Below are 18858 nucleotides of genomic sequence, written 5' to 3'. Positions count from 1 at the left end.
TATTCTTGTCGTCTTTCAACCAGTCAGGTTATTTTTAACCACAATCTGGCACTTGACTTTCACCGCATTCCTCTATGAACTCCAGGGAGGGTCATGTATGAAAATCAATTCTCCAGAAAATACTATATGTTTGGTGTGAAGACTAACAGAGCCAGGAGTTAAGTGAACCTGAATGTAATAACGTGTTAAATACAAGACATTCAAATTCCATATCATAAAACAAAATGTGATTTTTTTTCATAATTCAGAATTTTGCAGATGTTTTCATAGATTACTTGCTGCTATACAATATATATATATATATATATATATATATATATATTTATACATATTATACAAATAAATCGTATGTGTGTCCTATGCTGTGACAGCAAATTCAGATTGATAAATTGAAATTACATTGCTTTATACTAGAGATGCATCAATACTAAATTTCTCCACCGATACAGATTATTTTGAGTGATATCTGCCTATGCCGAAAGTTTGGTGGTGATATTAACGCACATTAACTGAATTCTGAAGATTAAATGATTATTTCTTAGTTTTATCAATGTTATTAATTCATATAATGTCTATTCATATTTTACATATTTGTTGCTGACGCAGAGAAGCTTATTCATGCATTTGTGACCTCAAGACTTGACTACTGTAATGCACTGCTTAGTGGTTGTTCTGCATCATCAATAAACAAACTACAGTTAGTAAAGAATGCAGCTGCCAGAGTTCTAACCAGGTCCAGAAAATACGATAACAACTCCAGTTTTAACTCCAGAGACCTGGCCCGCCCGGCTGAGACTGGTTTCTCCCGAGGTTTTTTTTTTTCCGTTTATTTATCATTGGAGTTTGTGTTCCTCGCCACAGGGCCGTGTTGGCTGGCTTGCTCACCGGGAGACTGCATTTATTAGATATTATTTACTAGAATGATCTTGCTTGTTCTATAAACACCATGCACCGTGCTGTGTTTTACATTTTCTGTGTTTTTCTCCTGTAAAGCTGCTTTGGAACAATCCACACTGTGAAAAGCGCTATATAAATAAAATCGACTTAGTTGCAGTCACACCATAGGACAAATTTGCTTATCAGTCTGTCAACTACCCATTTGTATTTTGTGTCAAGACTAATATAGTATGATAAAACTATAAGTGCTCTACACTTTGGTAAAACCGGAGTAAACCATTTATAAGAATTTATAAGCCTAATTCAGACAGCTCAAACTACACGTATTGAGGTACAACATTCAAACTATTTATTAAACTATTAATTAAAAAGAAATATGATTAGCTGTACTGTACAGTATTGTATTCCCAAGTGCATATTTGAGGCATCTTGAGCAGTCAAGTCAAGAGTGTTTTCCTGTGAGCTTTTTCATTCATCAACAGACTCATAACGAAAGTTATGAAGTTATGATTTGATATTGTTTTGATCATGTAGCTCATCACTAAACAACCTGTGGAGAGGAAAAAAACTGGAAGATTATGTGACTAAAAATCATATTCCCTAGTTATTGTGAGGTAGACAAAAGGAAAAAGGGACAGTCTGTGCTTTTAATATCAAGAAAGATAATCTTGAAACACTTTTGCTCTGATCAACACATAAACGCATGAATAAATCCCTGGGACAACGATGTACTATACTATAAATGACAACATTGTTTAACTCACATTGAAAAAGTTTTTTATACTAAACATATGTTCAAGTTAATCATAAACTTAAAACAAGTTTGTTATTCAAGTCTCTGAACAAACGGCGATATGAACGGCATTAATGAAGAGAAGGTATTTGGATTCAGTCATCTCATCTCATCTCATCTCTGTCGTCTTGAGCCCTTAAACGGATCAAACTCCTGCATGGACGAAAGAAAGTAATGATCAAAGAAAGTAATGATCAAGAAAAGAAATAACTGAGGATGGACTATGTTTCAAAGTAGATGAATTTCTACAGACCTGAGGCCCATTCACACTAAGGATGATAACTAAATTACTAATCGTCTTAAATTGAAAGGGGTCATATGGCACGAATACGTGTTTTTCTGTGTCTTTGGTGTGTTATAAGTTGCCCATGCATGTATTAGACACGTAAAATTGCACAAATGTAAGTGTCTGAACAAAAGATGCATTCTATCTAAAAGCGAATGCTCACCCAGACCTGCCTGAAACACCTCGTGTAACCACACCCCCACAAATCTACGTCAGTTTGTGGTATGATTTGACTAAGACCGCCCAAATGTATACGCAAGTAAGGTAGATGTACCTGTCAGTACAACTGAAGAGGAACCTGATGTTCCAAATATGGTAAGAGGCGTTACATTTCTGTCACACGCTTGCAGTATTCTACCAATCACTACGCACTGGTTAACTGGCCAATCATAGCACACCTCGCTTTTCAGAGCCATGAGCTTTGTAAAACATCCACGCATTTCAGAGAAGCGGGGAAAAGAGGAGATACAAACATGCACGGTATGTGGAAAATACAGCGTTTTTGAACCTTAAATCCTGTTTACACATTGCATTACATCTAAAACAAAGATAATATTAGTTTCAGCCGTGTCATATGACCCCTTTAAGAGAATAGAGTCCACAAATCAATAACAATATCAGAATCTCACAAATGAAAAATGAAGAGAGCATCATATGTAATCATCAATGATGTAATCATCATTTCTACAAGTATTGTGGCCATTCCAGTCCAGTGTCTGATGAATTTCAACAAAATCAAAACTCAGGAGTGACAAAGTCATCCAACAGCAATGTGCAAGACGTAGGACCAAATGTGAGAAAAATCAAGGTTATCACATAAAGAAATCATTTTTTAACTTTTCCTAAATACATGTAGAAATATGACTTGTTTTGCTTAAAAGTGAATATGAACTTGTTTTCTTTGCAGTATTTGAGTCTGAAAAAACACAGAGCATCTTTTCTGTTATTTTCACCTGCTTTACAGCTTTCATTTTCTGCAAATAACAATGTTTTTATTTGAAATTGGGAGGAAATATTGTTATTAGTTCACAGAAAGAACCGACAATGATCACATTACTAAACACATACCTATAAATAGTACATTTTAACATCAGAACAACGGTCTCTGAAATGGTCTCTTAATTTTTTCCCTGGCTGTATAAAATGTGAAACCGCAACGCACGAGTTTAGAACAAACATCTTTATGGTTATCATTCCTGGTGTGAACAAGCCTTCCCTAATACATTATTCTAAATATGTTGGTAGTAACAATAGTAAGTGGATGTTAACCAGACCTCATCGTCGCTGTCATCAAAGCACACTCCTTTAAAAGACTGACTTTGGCTCTGGGAACCTCTTCCTCTGGAGCTTAATGAAGATGTCCTATTGGTTCGATGGAGAGAAATACATACGTCATGTTCAAAATGGGATACTTTTGATAAATACAGTAGACATTATAATAAATATTTCAGACTGCAGTTTGCTACATCGATATCATATAACCTCATTACACTGCAGGTTTATTTCAGAAGTCTCCAATTGTCATCTCAAAAACAAATGATTATTTGGCATTTCTGTCGACTTTCTCTGTTTTTTGGCAGTCCATTATTTAAATAACATGTTAAAAATGTGATGAAATTGTATACACAATATTGTCCAAAGTTTAAAATCTGACTTCAATGCTGTGTCTTCCACTACAGAGGTCTTGATCTCCAAACGAATAAACATCATGAGACTTCAAAGATGCAAACTAAGTATAAATAAATCAAAATGCTCTTACATTTCAAATGAATACGCATGAAAACAACGTCTTACTTATGTGGGGCCCGAGAAGCCTTGCCAAATGATACGTTGTCATCTGAGTCACTGTCCTCTATAGTGATCTGAAGAGAAGATTCCAGACAAATGAAAATGAAAGCAAATTACATGTGAGAACGGCTAGACCACTTTCTCCATCTCTCAGTACTGTGAACTATAAACCTGCTCTCAGTCTCTTTCCTTTCATGTCAACCTCTATTAAAAACTAAGGCATGAATGCAAATGGCTTCTTCTATAGAAAAACATAGAATAAAGGACAAATAATTGACATGCAGCTCCTGGAAACCTCCTCTTGTTATAAAGAGAGATATTCGAGTTCAGGACACGACTAATGCTCTCGAATGACTGTACTAATGTACAACACCAACCAGATTTTCACTACTCAATTCGACCAAACTGTCATAATGCTGCCAAAAAAATGATAACAATATTATTGCAATATGTATTTAAATGTTGTTCATATTAAGATTTGCTGAAAACAAATATAGGGAGGTAGAGCGAGAGAGTTTGTAAGAATAACTCTGGCTCTTAAGGCAAAATGTTAAACGGGTGCAAAATCATTTTTATCGTATTAACATGATCATGTATTTTAATAGCACCGTTTTTGTCAATACCTGTGTATATTGCCACCCCTACATTTGACAGATTTGTAGAAGGAAACGCACTACTACGTTAACTAACCAATCATAAACTGTTATGTTGCATTCACACCAAACGCAAATTAAGCGATTTGCCCGAGTAAATTACACACAAAGTCAATGCAAAGACGGCAATGATGCGAAACGGCCAGCGCGATTGAAAAATTTCAGCGTGAATCCACTCCCCGTCGCACAATGTTTTGCGTTCCAGAATAAACTATTCCCGCGAGTAATAAAGAGCAAGGAACGCGATTGTTTGCGTTTGGTGTGAACACAGCATTAAGCCCATTGCACATTGAGTACGAAATTTGCGTCCGAAATTTTCACACGTTCAAAAATAAATACGACCTCACGTTGTGTCAATCACATTTACACACTGCCTCCGATATTTTCGTCCGTCATAAAAAAATTCGGACCGGGTGCGATTTTCTGCGTTTTTTGCATCCGTCAAGCATTTTGAGTGGCCTTTTTTAACAATTTAGAGACACCGTACAAACGAGAGCCAAATACGAAAAAACGCATACAAAAATTTCAGACTGTATGCGCAAAGACCTTTAGTCTAAAATCAATTAACAGAACCCATGGCCTACAAACTGAGCAACTCTTCATTTTATTTCTACTGTATACTACTTTCCACAATCTCAAATCATTCCTGCAAAGCTGTAAAGATGATGAAGTGAAAGCCGCAAATGTTAAACTGTTGCCATGCCGACCCAATTCAGTAATCCTGACAGGAAGCTGTATGCATACGAGTGTCAATTCAATACAGTTTTATTTCTATACCGCTTTTAACAATGTGTGACGCTAAAACGGCATATCCATATACATGCCAAGTGTCAAAAAACGCTTCATAGTTTGTTTTACCCAGTAAATATACCCATAAACACCTGCCAGAAATTAGCTCAAAGGCTTTTGCAGAAACAACTTTGTCTTGACTTTGATTGTTATGGTTACCTCAGAATTAGATTGTGAGACTTTAACCTAGGAGCTATGGAGTGGATTTACGACCACATTGTGTGATCTGCAGTGAACAAAGCCTTAAACCTTTTAAAATGCGAGGCTGCACACAAAACCACTTGATGTTTTCTAGTGAAAACAGCAGGAGCTGAATACTGAGAACTGAGAGTGTGCTGGTGTTTACTGAAGTACAAGTACAGCCAGGTTCATCATTTCATCTCATCATCTATCCACACTCAACCATCCCACTGAGTGAACCGTCGAACGTCAATGTTTTTGGTATTTTAAAATATGTTTTGTCAGAATTTTGCAAATGTTGCAAAAACATGCATATACAGTTTAAATTTGATTACAAATATTCATGCATGAACCTACAAATGGGCTCTTAACTGGACAATTAGCCCCCAAAAATACATTCTGTCATCATTTACATGCCTGCATGTCACTCCAAACCTCTATGAATTTCTTCTGCAGAACAAAAAAGAAGATATTTTGAAGAATGGCCCATTCACTTTTATTGCACGGACACAAAACCAATGCAAGTCAATGGGGTAACACCGTTGTTTGGTATCATTCTTCAAAATATCTTCTTTTGTGTTCTGCAGAAGAAAGAAAGTCCTACAGGTTTTGAAATGACACAAGAGGGTGAAGGAACGGGGAGCTTTTGACCGGTAGTGTTCTCATTCATTAAATTCTCTGAACCAGCTACACTGCTGTATTTGACATGGCTTTGTAGTTTAGGATAGAAGGAACGTGTGTTTTTTATTAACTAGTGAGCACTAAGCATTAAAGGTAAATCTCCAAAGACCCTGCGCCGATTTGATCATTTAGCCTATAATTTTCAGGTTCAAAAGAAGAGATCAAAAAATTCATTTTCATGATGCACGTCATCTGACTGTTCCACATGTATAAAAAATTAACTGCATGGAGGCAATGAGTTGCATGTCTGAATAATCCAACGTTTTTCTCTGAGAAAATGAATTAAATAGCAACAGCACAGACTTGATTTAAGTTTATTAAAGAAAAATTCAGTGTTAAGTCAAAAATGAGTTCATGTTTTAATAAAATAAATATTGGATAGCAAAAATCACCTTTGAAGATTGTCATGTTGTCTTATTGTATTTTTATCTTAACTTGTGCCTCTTTTAAAATGTAAAATGGATCCGATTCATGTTCAGTCAAATTAATTTAATGCAGAAAAACTATTTTGCGATTGACCAATATCGGTATCGGAATCGTTGTTCGTTAAAATCGGTATTGGCCCAAAAAATCCTATCGGTGCATCCTTAATTCTTCTTTTTTCATGTAATACTATAGTGTTTATGAAGTGATTTATTTGTGCGAATAATCGTGTTCCCTCATATCTTACATATTCTAATCCAAGTCAGAAACTTCTTAAACAACATCTCTTCTCTGTATGACGTATGTCTCGGCCTGAGGGCGGGACTATACTGACTGTCCAATGGCCAGGCTACCAACAATCTAATTAATTCTCAAATCTCTCTCAGCTGTAATATTGCTTTTTTCCAACAATTTGACTCTGAAAAGGTTAATGTGTATGCAAACGCTAAACAGCAGTGTTTCACGCATGATTTCTTTCCTTCACGCAAATCACGCCCCTTATGCAAAAACCCCACCGCACAGCCATGAGTCACGCCTCTGCCTCAATTTCACAGGTCAGCTACATCACAGCGTGGATTGGTCAGACCACGTTAAAACGTTTTCACCCATCTCTTTCCTTTACATGTCTAAATTTCTGTCGGTGCAATTTTGAGCGATGCCTCAAAACTTGTGTGCATAAACAATATGTGCAGAAATAATAATAATACCCTAAATAAACGAAAAATACGCATGATAATAAAATAGTGTTATTGGCTGGCTAATCAGTTGGTCAGCGAAAGATCCATCAAACGGCCTTGATTTGATGCCTAAACTTTTCAAGTGAATACGTAACAGAGTTGACCAAAAAATCAAGACGTGAGTCATGGCTGCGGGGGTTTTAACATAACGGGCGTGGTTTGTGCTTAACGGTTTGAGAAAAAAAAAATCACGTCTGTATCGCAAATATAACAATTCAATCGAAGTCTTCTTCCGTTACTGACAGTCAAGTGAGCCAGACTTGAATTTAAATGCACAGCAATGTTCTGTGCAGCTAAACAAGCTGACATCAATGAGCCCGTACGCGAGAAAAACTTCTTTGAATTTGGAAAAAATTAGAAGAGAAAAATAAGAGGGATGTGGGAAAAGAGAGTGTGTTGCTGGACGTACAAAGAATAAGATCTTTGGGCACTGCAAGGTTTGATCTGAATAAGATGATCAAATGCTAGCCTGATCAAACCCTTGAGAAAAGAGATGATGAAATCATCAAAGATTTTCGTCTTTAGAAAAGAAGCTAAATTAACCCAATATTATTCTAAATAGATTGAATAGCAGAGAAAGTAACGTGTGTTTGTATCAGCAAGAGAGGAAGGCCCAATCCCAATTCTACCCCTTCCCCCTACACTTTCCCCTACCCCTCCGTTTGGCGTGTTCACGTGAAGGGCTAGGGGTTGGTCTCAATTCTCTTTTGGTTGGAGGGGTAGGGGTAAGGGGAAGGGCCAGATAGCCCTCAAACGAAGATTTTTCGGGACCTCACTTCAAACGAAGGGCTAAGAGAAATTTTCCAACATGGCTGCTCACTCGAGCAAACAGACCCAAATGTAAGTCATTTTTGCCATTAATAAGGATTTTTATGACAATTTTTCATTTTATGTATGTTACATTCAATCTTGTGTTTGTATTTACGGTGATGCTCTTTTAACGTTTGCAAAAAAAATCGCTAAAGTTTGCTAGCGGACAGCACTGATTGCACGATTATATTAGAAAATATATTTTTATGTCATATACCCGGTGCATCGGCGCATGTCCTCTGACGTAACGTTAGGAGCTAGCAACGATGTATACCAGTGTAGTAGTGGTGTCCCATTTCTTAGCGGAAAGTTTGTAGCCCTTCCCCTTGCCACTTTGTTTCAAGAGGCAAGGGGAAGGGGTGAGGGGTAGGCGAATGGGTAGAAAATAGAATTGGGATTGGGCCTAAATTCATCTCTCTTTGTACATCCCTGTCTGTAATCCAAACAAACAAAAAAAATATTTTTTTAACACCATCCAAGACATTTAAGAGCACATACCTCTTCAGCATAGGACTTTGGCACGCTCGCACGAGAGCTCCTATGAGTCGGAGCCTGGAAGGCTGTGGATAAAGAGAAAAACACACGGTAAACAAAAAAAACCTTCTTGGACGCTCTTTTCTTTTAATGTGAACTTATTCACTATATGACGGATTATATTGATTTAGCACTTAAAACACCACCAGTGGACTCGAAACAAAGCTGTGGCTCTCACAGCACAGATACGTGAAACAAAACTCCAGGCTAACGCAAGAATAAAAGAAAAATGACAGGAAAGTGAAAAGAGCGGAAAGCCATCAAAAGTCTATTCTTAGAAAAGTTCACATAACCCCCCGTCATTTCCATCAGAGGAGTGTCAAGGTAAGAAAAACCACAGCATCGGAAGATCATAAGAACAGCGAGTAAAATGGCGCTCGGTTGGATCCACAACAGATTTGATTTTCAATTCAACATTGACGTGGCAGGTCGACAGATCCAGTACATTGTGTGAATGTGGGTTGTTTTCTTGAGTCCAACAAAACCCACTTACGCACATTTACGCCAGATGCTTTTATCCAAAGTGACTTGCGGTGCATTCATTCTACACATTTTGTTTGTATCAGTATGTGTGGATGAGTCATACGTTTGACCTCTGAATTAATGAAATATTGTGACAAGCGAGGTACGCGAACACTTGAGAGACGTGAACTTTAACAGAGCTAGCTTGTATTTTCAATTGTTTGTCTGAGACGTTGAGTACAGGAAAAATCTGTATGTGTTATTATCTTACCGTCCATTATTGACTTGGATTTCACTGGACTTGAGAGAGATTTCTGTCCACGTCCGCCCCGGCCCGACTGCGACGCAGCACCTAAAGGACAAAAGAACAGAGCGAAGTTAATAACTGAAAAACTGCGATCATTATGTGTACAGCAGAGCTACAAGTGGGAACAAATATGTTATGAAAGAACAAAAAAAGAACAAAGTGATGTAAGGCCCGATTCACATTTTGCGTCTAAAACTGTGCGGAAAACGCTTTCTCTCTTCAAATGACCCGCGGTGCGCGCGCGGCACTCCAAAAAGTTGAACTATTTCCGTCTCGATGCGGCGCCGACGCGCCTATAAAAATGTGCGCGACGCACATTCGTTCTCCCCTATTTGCGCGCGCCTGCTGCCTACATTTAAAATAAGGAATATGACGCAAAATGTGAATCGGGCCTAAGAATTCTGGTATGACGAGTCACTCTTACATATTTTTTTTGTTTTCATTTCACTAAATATGTTGAAAGACATCCATTTTTTACACACTCTTAATGACATTTCACTGAAGTCCTTTGGATTACTTGAATGACGGATGTCTGTGCTTTTTGGATCGACAACATTTTGGGTCCCATTTCCTCTTATAATAAAGACATACAGAGATTGCATATAAAAAACAACAACATGGAAACCGAATTTGTCTTTGCTCTTGGGTCCAATATTTTGCAACACTGTAAGGGACTCGATACAAAATTATTGGTCAGATAATAAAAAGTCACCGTCTCCCTTGCTATGCTGTGGGACGCACCTAAGGCTACAATCCAGGAATACACTATTTCTTATAGTGCTGCACATGAGAAACCCCCGATATCTAAACGTCAAGAACTAGAAAAGGAGGTTAAAAGACCAGAACGTTGTAGGGCTGTCAAACGATTCATCCTGAAAAATCGCTTGCAAAATAAAAGTTAATTACTTTTTATATATTCATCTACATAAAATATGCGTGTTTACACCAAGAATATTCCAGATGAACTGTTATTTGGCAATAAATAAATAAATAATAATTATGTATATATAAATGCACACACATACATGTATAATTTTAAGAAAAATTATATATTTATATATGAAATAGTTATATTTAGATACAATATAAATTACATATAAATATGTATATACTAGTGCTGTCAATCGATTAAAAAAATTAATCGGATTAATCACACATTTTTTCTGTGATTAATCACGATTAATCGCACATAACTATTATATTTTAAAATATACTTTTACATTTGAATAATTTCACATTTAATCTTCAAATTGATGTAGAAACAACATATTTCTTTAACAGCATCATTTTATGAAAGCTAGCATTTTGATATTAGTACTGTAACTGATGTCTCTATTAAATTGATTATTTTAACATGAATTATAGCCATTCAACAGTATAATTGAGAGCTCATGTAGGAAACATACAGGAATTGAAGGACACTTTACAGTCTTTATTAATGCTAAATTATAAATTAAATGCAGAAGAATTCTCATTAAAGCTACAAAATCACATTGATTTCTTCTTTTATTTTGTTCTTTGATTAACATTAGTGACAGGAGTCACAGCAGCACACGTTTAAGAACGTGACCCCTTTAAGAGCTGTCTCAGTACGCAGACCTGACCGTCACCGCACTCCCATTTTCACAACTCTTTGCATTCATTTAAGATTTTATTTTACACTTTGAAGTCTGTGCTTAAGAAAATGCTAGACAAAACGGACTTTCTGACATAATCTTGTGTGGTTTTATCCATTCAAGCACGAAAGAGAACTTAACACGGATGCGCTGTCTGACAGAGATTCACCGACTGTTTACACCAGACTGGACCTCGCGTTGCGTTTTGCCGCGTCCCACAGTTTAGAAGCTGTCTATCTCCATTGAACGCGTCAAAGCAACTGTTTCAAATCGCGCTTAAGTGGTTTAAAAGCCTGTACACGAATAAGAGTGTGATTACATAATGTAACGCTAGACAAAGGATGTCAAAACAAACGGATGCTGCGTTAATTGCGATAAATATTTTCTCACGCGTTAATTTGAAAAAATTAATCGCATGCGTTAACGCGTTAACATTGACAGCCCTAGTATATACACATGTAAATATTTCTTAAATATTTTTTAAATATATTGTGTGTATTTATATAATACATAATTATTATACACAGCACACACGCATATTTTATGTAAACGAAAACGTTTATTTTGCAAACGATGTCTGCTTCATGCCACGCTAGGGCCAAACTTCATCTCGATCACACTAATCATATCAAAAAATTATTCTTTCTTTCTAAACAATATTTTTATGAGCACGCAAACAAACCTGGCAGACTGTTAGCATATGAGATGAAACAGAAACAGTCTGAGAGAGCAATTAAATCTCTAAAGATGCCAGATGGTATCACTACATACGATTCTTTACTCAGAAACGATACAATTCGAACCTATTATGAATTGCTTTCTTCCTCACAAAACAGTGCCTGACAACTAAAATTTCTAACTTTTTTGAATAATATATCCCTCCCAGGTATTTGCGATGAAGACAGAGATAACCTTAACTCGCCAATACCGTCAGAGGACCAGGACCCTGATTTTCCTTTAACGTTGCAGAAGATTGGTCTTTCAGCCTGGAATTTCTCAAGCAGCTTATCTTTTTTCAGAGGGCACCCTAAAGACTTTCCAGCAGATTGTGGAGCAGATTTTTAATGCTACTGCTAAGTGGAAGTAACGAAAGACCTTCTTGGACTGAACTTTGATATGATCCCAGCTTTCTACTCATTGAATCTTAATGCAAACAGTCTGTTTAAAAAAGATGCAATACAGTCATTTATTGTCCTGGTATATTGAGCTAAAAAATGCATTTTGTTACTTTGGTCTGCATCACAGGCTCCATCGTTTAAGATGTGGATATAAATCCACATGACCCTAAACTCTGGCTGATATGGTTACCCCTATGGGAATATATAGAAGACTTGTCTTGAAGTTAGGGTTGGGTACCGTTCACTTTTTAGCCGGTACCGGTACCAAAACGGTACCTGGAATTCGGTGCCGGTACCAAACGGTACCTTTTTTCGGTACTTTATTTATTTCAGTGAAAAAAAGTCCAAACCTCTCAAACATTTTGTTGAAATTTTACACAAAGACTATAGAAATAACTACAGCATTATTATTACAACCAGCTTATTCTATTTCCTCCTCACACACATAATCATTTATTCATGCAGTGTGATAATTTACCTAAACCATGAGGCCTCCACCATTAACAGACCATTAGATAATATAGTAAAACAAAACTTGAAAAGTCTACAAAACATATTTTTAACAGCATCATTACTGAAAATAACAGATTGATTTGTAATATACATTTTTAACACAGACAATGAAAGAGTTACATATATATATATATAATGTTGATCATACAATAATACATGATGTAAATGTGCATCAGTCTCCTGCGGCGCTGTTCACAGCTTCAAACTGCACCTTGACGGTTGGCCTCACTCACCTCTTTCCATCGACTGCTCTAATCTGTCACTAATAACTTTGTTTCAGGACTTCATGAGATGATTTTATTCATTGGTGGACAGAAAAGACAAAGCGCCTTAACAAACTTAAATGTTCAGCGCAGTGTTATGTGTGTGCGTGCCGGCTGCGCCTGAGCGCGCATTTCCGTAACGCGATTGTATGCTTAATTCTCTAAACAAGAACAAGTAAAATAAATAATATAAATATGATAACCATATGTAGAGTCGAGTGTTTATTTTCATCTTGTACGTTGATAAGGACAGCCTGCTTTATTAGCAGTTTTAGTTTCGCTTTGCGTGAAGTAAAATGTTCTCTCTCTCTCTCGTACCTGCTCACGCGCAGTACCCGATGCGTTCTCAAGTACCGAAATTTGGCACTGATTGATTTAATGTGAATCGATACTCGGTAGTACTGACGTAATTCGGTCGGTGCCCTTAAAAGTACCGAGTCCGGTACCCAACCCTACATGAAGTACAGTACATATAGGATTGTTTTTAATCTCCTTTAACTTTCTTTCAATTTTGCTTTAAACATTGCTCAATGTTGCCATGTTGTGATACTGTTAATGTTAACTTGATACTATGTACAAACAACAAAAAAAAGAAAATTGTCAAATGCATTCTGCTGTTTTTGGATGTGTGAGATCTGCTGGTGTGCGCGGCCGAAAACAACCTTATCTCCGAAAATCTTTTTAAAACTTGCAGCTGGTTCTGATGTCTCTGCTGTGAGTAAACATGAAATGTATATTTTTTGGGGGAATTATCTATCTCTCTGTTTGGGGTTTACCTAATGAATAAATCTAATACTCGTTGCTGAGCAAATTGGTTTGACTGAGAAAAAGTTTAAAACTTCTATATGATACATTTTCCATTTCATCTTAATGCTGTACTGATTTGAACTGGGCTACTTGGTATTAAGAAACAGCTACAGAAACTGAACTTTAACCCTGCCTCTATTTCAATTTAACTGAACACTAGACACTACTTATATAGTGTTCCCGACCCCATAAGGTGAAGTAAATTACCACTGACTCCTTAATTCAAAGAACATCATGTGTTTTAGTCGTTCCATAATAAACGCATCATTATACCTCGCGCTCTTCCTCTTTTGCTCGTACTTTGACCTCTTGCTCCTCTGGAGCCCCGCCCCCTTCCACGGATTGGAGGAGCAGGAGCGGCTTCCTCATCCGTCTCCATGGCAGCAGCATCATCCGATAGATTAAGATCATCATCTCTCACAGGATCACCGCGGTCCCTGTGAGCTTTCGCACGATTTATAGCCTGAAACAGAATGAAGGAGCACTATAAAGGCTGATTTCCAGATTAACGCAACAGCATTTATTCACTTTGACATTGTTTTGCAAATTCTGCATGAATAGCCTGTTTTTCCTGAGATATTACACACAGAATAGGATTTATGTATTGCTGTTTGACTAAAGGCATTTGCTCCCCACTCTTTCAAATCACAATTTCAGTTTATAGCCGATAAATCGTGCAGCCACTAGTTGCTATAGTAGAAATATATGGCAGCGAGTAAAAAAAGTGAATACAAAATGCTCTGAAATTAAAGACAACTGAAAAAAGTGATACAGACCTCTTTTACTTCCTCATCCTCCTCTGCTGTGTTTTTCTTTGATTCTCGAAATCGTCGAATCTGAGGACACAGACGAAGAGAAAGAGACTCAGTAATACTGCCTGTGCCATTATTAATGACACTGAATTACTATCATTTGTGTAATATGGAGATCAATAGATAATTAGATATCCAGACAAAAACACTTTCCAGGTATAGTTTTCAGTCACGTGACCTGTGTGGAGGCCTGGAAGGCAAAAAACAGCAGCGGTTCATTTTCCTTCTCTTAGCATCACCTCTCAACAGAAGAAAACTAAAATATGAACACAAACTGCAAGAATTGGGCATTTGCGATCCATATATAGCACCCGTCGCTGTATAAAAGTCACAAAAAAACACCAGATTCCTGTCAGGGCTCCACTTCAGCGTCTGTGAAATCCAGGCTAAAGTCTCATCTAATTTTAAGAAAACAAGCATCATAGTTTGATTTCAAGCATTAACCTCACTATGATTTCAATCGTTGACATGACCTTTCTCAAATTTCAAGTTTATATTTTTACACAATGTTCTTTACATTATGTATGGTGTTTTATATAGATACGAAAAAGACGCTTTTTGATGAACTGTTTGAACAACTGTACATTTTAATGTAATCAAGGGTGTAACTTTGGTTTGAGAAGTGGGGGGACACAAATGGGGGAAAATGTTTTTGATTTGAATCCTATCACAAATTCAAAATACCTATGTTTTGCATTGTTTTTGATTGTTTAAATTGATTAAACCATGAAACCAAAAGGTGTTTTTATTGTGTAGCAAAAGTTGATGTTCATGAAGGGGGGAAATGCGAGTATTGACTGAGAAACCGAGGAAAAACATGGTTGGTAAACCTGAATCTGCGGTCGGGAGGCGACGAGCCGGATGACTTTCTAAAATGCTTAACGAGGTTTAACGTACCTATACACCGACCAGGTGAGCTCTAATTTCCTGCTCAAGAACCTTGCCATGAACACTAACTGCTGTTAAAAGAACGAGTCCTTGTCAAAAGAAAAAGTCCCAGTATAAGGAAACCCCTTAACCTAGCCTACCGAAACAACGACCACGTAAAAACAAATTTCTATTAAATTCAAATCAAAACCATGTGATTGAAAACAATCTTTCAGTGATCTATTTTTAGTGTGCACGCGACGCGTGCATTGACACAGGCAGACTCTCTGTGTCCTGCTAAGTCCTAGTACTTCTCCGTGGCGATGACGGCATCGTCGGCATGTGGTTAAAAAATCATTACAAACTAATTTGAAAGTGAGGGGGACACGAACGGGATTTTGAAAAGAGAGGGGGACATGTCCCCCCTGTCCCCAGTGGAAATTACGCCCCTGAATGTAACAGTTAATCGAAAAATGAAAATTCTGTCATCATTTACTCACCCTCAAGTTGTTCCAAATCTCCATAAATGTCTTTGTTCTGATGAACACAGAGAAAGATATTTGGAAGAATGCTTGTAACTAAAGCGTTTTTGGCCAACATTGACATCAAATTTCTTTGTAAAAATGTTTTTTGTTCTGTTGAACACAAAAGAAGATATTTTGAGGAATGTAGGAAAGCAAACAGCTCTGGGGCACTTTTGACTACCATTGTCATTTTTCCTACTATTCCTACTCCCTTTCACGGTCATCTCAAATGGATGGAAATCTTGATTCCTTATGATCTGATCTTTGTAAAGGTGATATGTGCGTCATGTGAACGCTCTGCCGTTACCTTGCACACAAGTTTCAAACCTTCAAAATATCATTTGGTGGGATTTTAAAGCAAGCAATGACACAAGGACAAAGCTATAACAGAAACATTTAAACTCTGCTTTAAAGAGAAAAAAGCAATACTGTATTCAGTATTTGTTTTGGTCACGATGCATTTGGAAATGCATAGACATTCAGTGTCATGATGCTGCCTTGAAGAGCAAAGCTATAGTACATACAGTGCCGTATGCAGACAAAACAAAGAACAAGAGAGACGTCTCGGAGTCGGACTACATAAATCGCTTCATAAAAAGCCACAAGGACGGCAAATTGTAGATTGAATTCCACAGTACAAACTTGTTAAGGCTCAAACCCAAGACAATCACTGCCAATAAAATGAATTTCAGTATTTGTTCAGACAGAATTGTACTATTGCCAGACTGCCAGGCAGCGAACCAGGAGACATTCACAGACCACCTGAAGCGTAATGTACAAAAGAATGGCAGGAGATTTCTGAAAAAGCAGCGAACCGGAGATTTCCAGGAGTGAGGGTACACGGCTTAATCCATCACAAATCCATCACATGCTATCAGGACGATGTGCACAGCAGATTTTATTCCTTATCTGAATATACACATTCATACTTTATGATTTATTTCGTACATTATTTTGGTGTTACGTTGTTTATTTATTATGTAATTCAATAAGTCAACGAGTAATTTTATTAATAACCATGATGTCAATATTGGCCAAAATAACCGTGATTATAATTGTTGTTATTATCGAGCAGCCCTAGAAATGTGCCATCAAATCAAAGACATTTTTCATTTAAGCGTCAACTTAAGTCTCAGATGTCCGAAATAAAAACAGCAACAATTGAGACAACTGTTCAAACACATGAGGAGTATAGAGCTGTAAAATGAATGTAGATCAGTTTGGATTTAGGTCAATTTGATGATACGTCTTGGGAGTTCTTACTGAAATCTTCAACCATATTGACTTTTCATTGTGTTGGTCCGAGACATATAAAACGTGTGTCCAGTCTTACTGCTTCCACCTGCTTTAATCTCACCCTTATTTCCTCCTACCTGAGGGTTTTCCTTCCTTCCAATCTCAAGATTTTTAGATCCTCTTCCACTGAAACTCTTTTCATCTCACTCTCTGCTACCTATCTCCTTCAGACATACTGTACCTCTGTTAATGCACCATCTGCTCCCTTTTCACTCTTTTCTTTTTTTCAGTAAACACATTAAACCTTTGGTCAAAGTGCACCGTGAAGTTCGCTCAATTGCTGAGCATGTGTCGTATATGAAGGTTCTTCTGTGAATCATCCTTTGCGTCTAAATGTAGTTTCACGAAACCATCCGTAAATAGTTTTTTAAGGCTCAAATAGCTTATATCAAGTCTTTGATATTGTCTCAATATGTCTGGGCCCTGAAACCACTGACGCATGATTGCAGTAAAGATTTTAATTATAAAACATGTAAATCAGGATCACGAAAACGATCATAAAAAACATAATTGTGCTCTTTACCTGGCACAAAGCACAATTTTAACATAGAAATGAATTATTTATGTATTTATTGCTTTGTCTGCTGAAATTGTCATTACCATAACGCATCCCGATGTGCATTATATGTTGTAATATAAACGGTAAAATTAAAATATTCTGAAAAAACAATTAGATGTTCTACTAGAACAAGCTAGAAAATTGACTGTTTTATATGGTTATGGTAATGAGACTTTTTTGTAAAAAATGTTCAAAACTGACAGTAAACATTTTTTATTTTATGCTTTTGAATGTGTTATCTGTTATTTTTAATGAATAAAAAGGAAACTTGTTTTTTTGTCCTCTTACCTCCTCATCGATCTTCTCCTCTGTGGCCTCGACTCGTCGTTCTCGCAGGTGGCGCTGCGTTTTCTCCAGTTGGTAGTTTATGAGTTCTTCGATAGCATCTTTTTCTTCCTTATCCACAAACTCTTGCACTGCCTTGCCCATGCCTTGCTCCGTCAACAGAGACAACTGCACATTCTGCACACACAAACACGCAGAAACGCATTCAAAAACAACTAATATTACCTGTGTACCCATCTAACATATCGACAACCCTAAACTCGACGCAGAGTGGTTTGGAGGTCACGAAAATGATGAAGCGGTTTAATATTACGAAGCAATTATAAGTGAAAGTGATATTTTTCCAGACAAATATTTAACCCTAGCCCACAACCTAGGACCCCGAGGGCACCAGAAGTCATCAGTTCAAGCTCCGGTTCTGGTCTGACGATCTTCCAGTTCAGCCAGACGCTCGTGGTGATGGGGAATCCACCTGATGACAACTACAGCCTCAACCTACAGTCATCCAGAACCAGAATAATATTGGACAGACCTAAATATCTCTTTTTCTATCCACACTAGTTCTTTCCTCTTTTCACTTACCAGCCCGGCTAAATATTCCCGTCGCATTTTAGTTTACAGTAATTATTCTCTCTGAAGTTGCAGCAGTGCTATTTTAATATGCCAGAGGAGAACTGGCTCTCCCGGCTGAGTCTGGCCTATTCCAAGTTTTTTTACATACATACTGTACACATACTGTATATAGTGGAGTTTTGGTTCCTTGCCACCGTTGCCACTAGCTTACTCACTGGGAGACTGCTGATTTTGTTTAATCCATAAACGACTTGCGTTTAACAACATACAGTGAGGGAAATAATT

At 37.2% G+C, this 18858-nt stretch overlaps 1 protein-coding gene across 2 annotated transcripts in view; it reads right to left on the bottom strand.

Moving 5' to 3' along the window:
- Positions 1-343: 343 nt before the first annotated feature.
- Positions 344-18858, bottom strand: part of mre11a (MRE11 homolog A, double strand break repair nuclease) — a 58714-nt gene continuing 40199 nt past the window's right edge. For both annotated transcript variants that reach the window (XM_057351592.1, XM_057351593.1), the window contains exons 13-20: positions 18004-18177; positions 14434-14493; positions 13931-14120; positions 9305-9385; positions 8536-8597; positions 3771-3838; positions 3251-3338; positions 344-1843 (exon numbers count right to left, since the gene is read on the bottom strand). In XM_057351592.1, the coding sequence (XP_057207575.1) occupies positions 1805-1843; positions 3251-3338; positions 3771-3838; positions 8536-8597; positions 9305-9385; positions 13931-14120; positions 14434-14493; positions 18004-18177 (762 nt within the window). In that variant the 3' untranslated portion in view covers positions 344-1804. The remainder of the gene's footprint in view (positions 1844-3250; positions 3339-3770; positions 3839-8535; positions 8598-9304; positions 9386-13930; positions 14121-14433; positions 14494-18003; positions 18178-18858) is intronic.

This window comes from Triplophysa rosa, linkage group LG14, assembly GCF_024868665.1.
Source record: "Triplophysa rosa linkage group LG14, Trosa_1v2, whole genome shotgun sequence".
NCBI lineage: Eukaryota > Metazoa > Chordata > Actinopteri > Cypriniformes > Nemacheilidae > Triplophysa > Triplophysa rosa.
The sequence above is the reverse complement of the archived record's forward strand: the minus strand, read 5'-3'. Positions and strand labels throughout refer to the sequence as shown.